At 34.4% G+C, this 7,540-nt stretch overlaps 1 protein-coding gene across 3 annotated transcripts; it reads right to left on the bottom strand.

Annotated features, from left to right (window-relative positions):
* Positions 1–2,368: 2,368 nt before the first annotated feature.
* On the bottom strand, positions 2,369–6,943 carry LOC140539180 (uncharacterized). Of its 3 annotated transcripts, XM_072661825.1 has the most exons (9): positions 6,787–6,943; positions 6,468–6,677; positions 6,060–6,377; positions 5,622–5,972; positions 5,396–5,539; positions 3,479–3,553; positions 3,070–3,156; positions 2,597–2,628; positions 2,369–2,496 (listed from the first exon to the last, which is right to left on the bottom strand). In XM_072661825.1, exons 1-9 carry the CDS (start codon positions 6,872–6,874, stop codon positions 2,428–2,430), a joined length of 1,374 nt encoding a protein of 457 aa, XP_072517926.1. In that variant the 5' UTR covers positions 6,875–6,943; the 3' UTR covers positions 2,369–2,427. The 3 variants fall into 3 exon arrangements, with proteins under 3 accessions (XP_072517926.1, XP_072517924.1, XP_072517925.1); XM_072661823.1 differs by having other exon boundaries at positions 5,622–6,377; XM_072661824.1 differs by having other exon boundaries at positions 5,396–5,512; positions 5,622–6,377.
* Between the last annotated feature and the right edge of the window lie 597 nt (positions 6,944–7,540).

The raw sequence follows: 7,540 nt of genomic DNA, 5'->3' as shown, positions 1-7,540 counted from the left end.
CAGGAGATTTGCGTCTATTATGTGTTTCTGTTAGATATTTGTTTTAATATTTTTATTTCTATCATTAAACACTGGATCCAGGATATGTGCAGATTAACCAAACAAATAGATCCTGCAGATTCCATAGACATGTCACACATATTTAAGTCCACTGATCTTAAATTTGAAGGGAAATTGCACCCAAGAATGGTGTAGGGGTTAAACAAGTGACAAGTGGAAAAAGTCATTCTGCAGATGACTCATCAGTTATGACACTCACCGGACTGCTGATAATAGTGTTTCTAACTCATGTAATATGCTGAAATGAATTTAAGAGAGTTTGTGAATTTCATTTTATTCCATTTGAAAGATTAGTTTAAGCACAAGACAAATTTTCTTGTTTTTAAAATGCTTGGTCTGCAGCCAGCATTTTGGCTTTGTCCATCTTTACATGGTTACAGTTATTTTTAACACTACGCTCTGAGCAAAAAAAGCATGAAGTATGGGATAAAGGTTGTTTCAGTCATAATGATTGTGGAACCATTTTTGGTGCCATATAGAACCATTTACAAAAGTCTTGCCACCCATGTAAAGAACCCTTTAACCAGGCAAATATCCATGTAAGTACCCAAGTGGTTCTTTGGGTTGTCATGGTTCTATAGATAAAACCATTGTCTTTACAAAAGAAGGCCTGAAGAATCTAAGCTTTTATGGCAGTGGCGGGGTCACTATGAGCATCAGTGAGCCTTAGACACTCATGTCGCCGGTTTACCGGTTGTCCTTCCTTGGAGCACTTTTGGTAAGTATCATCTTCAAGAACTGACTGTTCACTTGCTGCCCAATAAATCCACCCCTTTGACAGGAGACACTGGAACCAGATCATCAATGTTACTCATTTCACCTGCCAGTGGTTTTAATGTTATGGCTGTAGTGTGTATATATAGTGACTTTGTGTATGCCCACAATACTAGAGAGATCTTTAACACTGTCACTGACGTTGCAGGGAACGATACAGAACCTTATAATTGCAATGTGTAGACGTCTTCATTCCCTATCTCTGTCTACATCTACAGATGTGTCATAACATTCTGGTGAATTGGAAACTCCACCTGCAGTGGAAAAAGAGTATTGATTACATTTCATTAAAATGTGTACATTGGTAAACCCACAGAAACAAAATCAATAAGTTAATTAAAGTTAATTAAACTTGCAGTGGACATTCACATGGTATTTGTGTAGAGCAGTTGATACAACACATTTAATTCACATGGAACCGAAATGATTTGTTAGCTTGGTAAAATTCTGTATCTCTTTATATGAGCTTTGTAAAAATAGATTAGGACTGAATGCTCTAAATAGGTGGACTTTGTATCTAGCTCTGAGAAAAAGACCTGAATGCAGACCGTATAAAGGTGGTGCTGCAGTCAGCAAGTTGTGGCCAAATATATAGTCCAAAGGCCACCAAACCACCTAAAATATGTCTTTTTTTTTTTTTTAGTTTCATTTGTGTGACGGATGGAATCTGTATTCAATATTCATACAGCTTCAACTAAAAGTATTTTGATTTTGATATTAGATTTTTTAGTATAATTAATCTAAATTAAAAATGTTACACAGTTCAAAAGTGGCCACAGCTAAAATAATCTCTAAACTCACCTGAATGAGACTCTGATCACTGTAAATGTAACTATAAGTCATATGGAGACCTTTACCTTTTCTTTTACACAGACCATCTACAGGAGACAGGAAACTGCAGACATCCTCGGCTCAAACCACTAAAGCTGAATAAACGACTTTACTAACAGTAAAGAAAAGACACACTGTACTTCAGTGGCGGGATGGGGTGGCAAAGACATTCTTACATTTATGTAACAATAAAAAGTACAAAATTTAATTAAATCTGTGTTCAGAAATACAGCAAAGCCACAAAATAAAGACAACAAACTGAAGAACAAATATTTTACAACATAATTGTTTATTTGATTTTATAAATGTTGGTTATTGATTTTCTTAAAAGACAAATCATACTGAAATACAAAAAGGTTAAAGCACATTACTGGGAAATGTTCTAACTTAATTTTAATATTCTTTAACATTAGTGAAACTTTTTGTTATTTGCTATTTATGTTATTTTAAATAACTAAGGGACAAGCTTTTATGCATTATTTAAGATTGTATATTGAACCATAGCCTTTACTAAAGAACCCTTAAAGAACCCAGTTTTACACATACATATACAATAATGTATTTTTGGCTTGTTGCATTAAAAGATAAAATTAATTAAACTTTTAGTTTTCTAGAATTTTCATATTGATGTTAAAATAGAAATAAATAAAAGAAAGAAAAAAAGGAAGAAACTTAAATTGTAAAAGTTTAGATTGTGTTGTACTTATTAAGTAGAATTGTAAATCTTTAAATGTACAGTCCAGAGAATAAAGTGCATTTTCTTTAATTAACATTTTTAGATACATTTACACATGAATACAGGACTTCCTCTGTTTCATCTGAAGCGTCGTTCTGAATAAGAAAAGCAGAAAAGAGAAAAGGGTGTTTTAAACAGGTGCAGAGATGAAGCAGGAGGAAATGGGTTTTAGTGAACTTTAGTGTGTTTACTTACAGAATTCGACTCACGTTCAGGTGAAGCATCATCTGCAGAAGTTCCTCAAATTATATTAATCTGCTATTTGTTTCAGGTCAGACATATTATAAATGTCTGAGAAGCTTGCACTGGTGTTCAAAAGTATGTATTTACTTAAGTATAAAATACATGAATAAAATTCAAACAAATAGAAATCATAAGCCAAGTATTGTAAGTATTTGTAGCATGTTAGCTATCATTGAATATGGCCTGTAATTCCCAAAATATGTGAAATATCTTATAGTATAGTATAGTTTATAATATTTCATTATGTTGTATTAAAATTATTACAGCATTTTGAATGTTACTATAAAGAATAAGGTTGTAAAAGGCTGTGACCAAATACATTCTGCTGTTTCCTAATTCAGTCAAAGAATAACTTTTATCTCCTTCTACTGTTGGAAGCTGTGCAGCGTAAAAGAGCAAATATGTTTGATATAAAAGCGACCCACCTGATCTTTTCCTGAATATCACTTCTGCATATGTAACACTGTCTCTCACATTAGTAAGGTGCTCTGTCTGCTCTTCTTTCCTCCTCTCTGATTAGAAAACACAGTAAAAAAAAAGTCATGAGATGCAAATTACTGCTGTAAAGTTTTCCTGAGAGCTGAAAGTTATGTTGAGTAAACAGATCTCAGATTTAGTTGTGAGATTTGTTACATCAGTAATACTTAATGATAATAATAATAATAATAATAATAATGATAATAATAATAATAATAATGATAATGATAATAATAATAATGATAATGATAATGATAATACATAATAATATTGTGTACTGCTGATATTATGTAGTGTGTAGCGTCTCCTTTGGCCAAAAAACATGAATTCGCCAGGTTTGATATAAAAGTGACCCACCTGATCTCTGCCTTAAGCTTATATCAGCATACGAAACACTGTCACTGACACATGCACGGCACTGCTCTGAATTCTCTGATAAAAAAGTAAAGAGTAAAATGAATGAAACATGTTTTAGTGAGAAGTGTGTGTGGAAATGATTAATTTGATATCTTACACCAAATCATTCTTTTTTTTCAGGAACTGTGAAAGTAAGGGTTTATTGGACACATATATATAGCAGTATGTTGAATCTCCTTTAGACATTTAGAATTTATTGTGTTTGACAAGATACAAGACTGCAGGTGTGTACCATGCAGAGGAGAGCTTAACACATTTGGGTCTAATTGCAGCAGCTAGAATAAAAAAAAATACAGCTAAGGTTTGTGTTGTTGATGTTGGAAAAAAATGAAACAACATCAAATATTAAAAATATTTACGCTGTGTTAAATTGAGTAAATAAACAATAATAGCGTCTACAAATGTACAGGAGTCTGTACAGGATTTGACTTTATCAGATGTGCACAGACCTTTCCACTTACATTTCTATTTTCTATTTTAATTTTATTCTAACATTTAAAGTTAGTTAAGTAGTAAAATAAAATGTTACTGGTTTTACCAGTCTGAAGCCCTAAAAAGTATTATAAAATTCTGAAATTCTAGATGCGTCTAGAAGGGCGAACAAACATGGATGTGTAATAAAATTAATATACTTCATATACTTCTAATACTTCATATTTTAAAAGTAATCAAATCTTAAGGCTGAAACCCATCTGGAGATCAGGTTAAAATCCCTGTGATGGTGTAACCAACAAAAAGTTTGTTTTGTTACCAGGAATTGTTTGCAGATACTGATAAAACTGCAGGCCACACAGACTCGCTGTGAAGGGGTCTCAGCCCAGAGATAATTAATAGGGTTGAGGTCCAGAAACCAACTGAACATTCTGACCATTTGGTGAAGATATGTGTGTTGTGACATCATACATTATTATACAGGAAATGTATAAATTATTATAATGGAAAGTGTTCCATCAGCCAAAAATGGATGAAGTTGGTCAGCAAATATGTTTAACACAGATAACTATTTTCCCAGTGTTGATTCTCTCGTCACAATACCAGCAAAGCGGCCTTTGGGTGTTGCAGCCCAATTCAGGACAAGTAAGTTAGTTTGTTATCGTCTGTTATCGTCTGTATTTGACCCCTTTGTTGCTCAAGCTGTTTTTGTCCACAGTATCACCTATCACTGGTACTTATCATCAGAAAACCTTTAAAATGGTTATGTGTTAAAAAGTCAGTTTGGTACTATTTGGAGTATGATAGAACGGTTGCAATTTACAAAGGTCACCAATTATGGCATTTAAATTTTGAGTTGAACACTGAGTTATACAAGAAATACTGGTCTAACTGACTTTTACCTCAAATCACGGTTATCTAATGAAGGACTGAATGACTGGAATGTACAACTAACACGGCAAGTGAAATCTCTATAAAAGAAATCGAGTCTGTATATGTAACATTTCTCATTATTAACTTGGATGACTTATTTACCTAATTAGATATTTTATACTTGCTTTAGGTCAGTTTGGTCTATGTAAGTGATGTTTCATAAGCTACTTCTGGAAACAAGCAAAATAAGTTACTTTACATCATGCATACACTCTAAAAGAAGGTGCTTTAAAATGTTACATTAATTATTTAAATTGAGGTAATTGAATTTTCAGTAGTATGTTAAAGAAAGTAAGAATTTTGTTTATTTAAAACACCTAAAAATGACCTAGAAATTTGTTGCATATATGTAAGAGTGTTATATTGTTTATTCAAAAACTGAGAAGTATTTGATTTGTTTTTGTGGATGTGTCTAATAAACTGGCCACTGAGTCTAGATACCTCTAATGGCTTAAAATGATGTATAAACCATGTGTATAAACCTTGCCTTACTTCTAGTCCATGTCCTCCAGCATACAGCACCAAGCACCATTAAAAGGATGATGAAGAATAAAGAGCAGACACTGGTTAAGATGGTTCTGGTAAGGTTCTTTGGAGGCTGGGTGGTTCCTGTCAGAATGCGGGAGTTTACAGAAACTATTCATTCTTTACAGTACATTTCATAGGAAATATGGTAATGAATGCCACTCTGTACGCAATGTAACCTGTGAGTCAGTACCTGCTGTAGTCCAGCGAGTGTCGGTGCTGTTTTTTATAGTTTGTAGCAGAATTGTTGACTCATCCGAGGTGTGATACTGAGGGGTCGGGGTGGGAGATCTTGCAGTGGCGCTGAGGGTCTGACTGATGTTGAGAGTTAATGGAATAAGAGCTTTTAGCTTGGAGCTGTGAAACGCAGCACACGCCCAGTTTCTCTGGCCCATCATAACGTTCCTCAGCTGAAGTGGGTTTGGAAAGTTCTGTTGGGTTTCTGTGTTGATCCAGTACAGACGTACGGACTGGAGCTCATGGGAAACCTCACACTGTAGAGTGACATTGTCCCCCTCAGTTAGCTGCTGACGATCAGTGTGAACTGTGGAGGAGACAGATAGAAAATTCAGAAGATTCAGATGTTCAGATAAGCAGAACTTCAGTTTCAGTAAAAGACCTGTTAAGGTACCTCTCACCACCACAAGTTCAAAGACAGTCCTGGTTTTAGGTAGATAACTGCTGGATAGTTGACATTCATATCTCCCCGAGTCGCTCCAGGCTGTGGGTGAGATCGTTAAAGAAAAGTCGTTGTCTTTATTGCTGAGACTGAGACTGAGACGATTTCCAAAGGGAGCAGAGTTCTGTCCAAGGTGGGTAGAGTGATCTGAGTGGTGGGGTCTCCAGGACCAGGTGGCCATTAGTGATGAAGAGCTTAGACCTTTGCAGAAGAGGAAGAGTGAATCTCCCTGACTGGCTCGAAACAACACTGTCTCGTCATTTGTTGATGCTGAAATAAACATACCAAGCATTTTTATTATTATTATTATTATTATTATTATATTATGTACATATTTATGTTGCTTTTTTAATTGTTTACCAGATTTCAGTTCCAATTGTATTTCTTCAGTGTTGCAGACGTATTGTCCCTCACTCTGCTGTTGAAAGTCTTTTATAAGTAGATATTCTGTCTGTCCTAAATTCACTCTCATTGGGGTGCTGAGCGGGGGTCCTGTCCACCGGGCCTGTCCAGAGCTGGATGAGCAGTTTAAAGAAAAATCACTCCCCTGGGCAATCTGAGTCAACTGTCCTAGAGAGAAACAAACAAATAAATTGTAATAAATATTATTTCGTTATTATTATATATTATATTTTTTTCTCATTCCACCCCATCAAATGATGAGAATTTTGAAACTTACCTTTGTTGACCATAGATTCACCAGCACAAATAATCAAACACACTAAAAGCCTCACAGACATTCTGAAAGAGAGAGATACATGAATCATCTTGCAATTACAGGAACATCAGTCTCATATTTCCTGTTATGAGATGTGTAAGGTGGAGGTTTCCATCTGAGCATGGTCAGGCTGACATACTTCATACTAAAGGCGCAAACAAACAAAAACCCCTGAGATGACAAAACCGCAGCAAGCCAGGCAGGCACAGACTAGCTGCCAGTTCACGTGACTGTGTAACTGCCAATTGAAACAATGAACTTGTGTCTTTATAAAAATGAGACTGAATATTTCATCACAAACTTACGCATTTTTAATCACAGCACTGTAATAGTTAATAGGTATCTTTTTTTCAGTGATATAATTTCCATTTGGTTGCAGATAAATGTCTGTAAGATGTTTCAGTGATGCTTTGTCCTTTTCACCTTCACAGGTTTCACATAGTAACACTGAAAATAAAGTTGAATTTCAGTTCCAATTTCAGTAAAAAAGTTAGAAAATCTAATGTCATATTAGTTTCCACAGTGTATATATTTAGAAACTCACCATTGTGTAGTGTATTTCTATATGAAATAATATTTACAATTTGTTGATTAAAGATTGATAATTTGACTGACAGTTTGTTAAATAAATTATATTTTTCAGCATTTTATAATTTCATGTTTTAAGTATTGGGAATTTCATTCATTGCTTCTTCTGAAATTAAGGACGTAAAAA

The sequence above is a fragment of the Salminus brasiliensis genome, chromosome 18 (genome assembly GCF_030463535.1).
Source record: "Salminus brasiliensis chromosome 18, fSalBra1.hap2, whole genome shotgun sequence".
Classification (NCBI taxonomy): Eukaryota; Metazoa; Chordata; class Actinopteri; order Characiformes; family Bryconidae; genus Salminus; species Salminus brasiliensis.
Note: the sequence above shows the minus strand (reverse complement) of the source record. Positions and strands in the feature narration are given on the sequence as shown.

Coding starts and splice junctions, on each gene's coding strand:
- LOC140539180 (XM_072661823.1), bottom strand. CDS start 6,874: ATGATTCATGTATCTCTCTCTTTCAGAATGTCTGTGAGGCTTTTAGTG. Junction 3,554..5,395: donor CTGGAGGACATGGACTAGAA/GTAAGGCAAGGT, acceptor CTTTTTTATCAG/AGAATTCAGAGCAGTGCCGT. Junction 2,629..3,069: donor GATATTCAGGAAAAGATCAG/GTGGGTCGCTTT, acceptor GAACTTCTGCAG/ATGATGCTTCACCTGAACGT.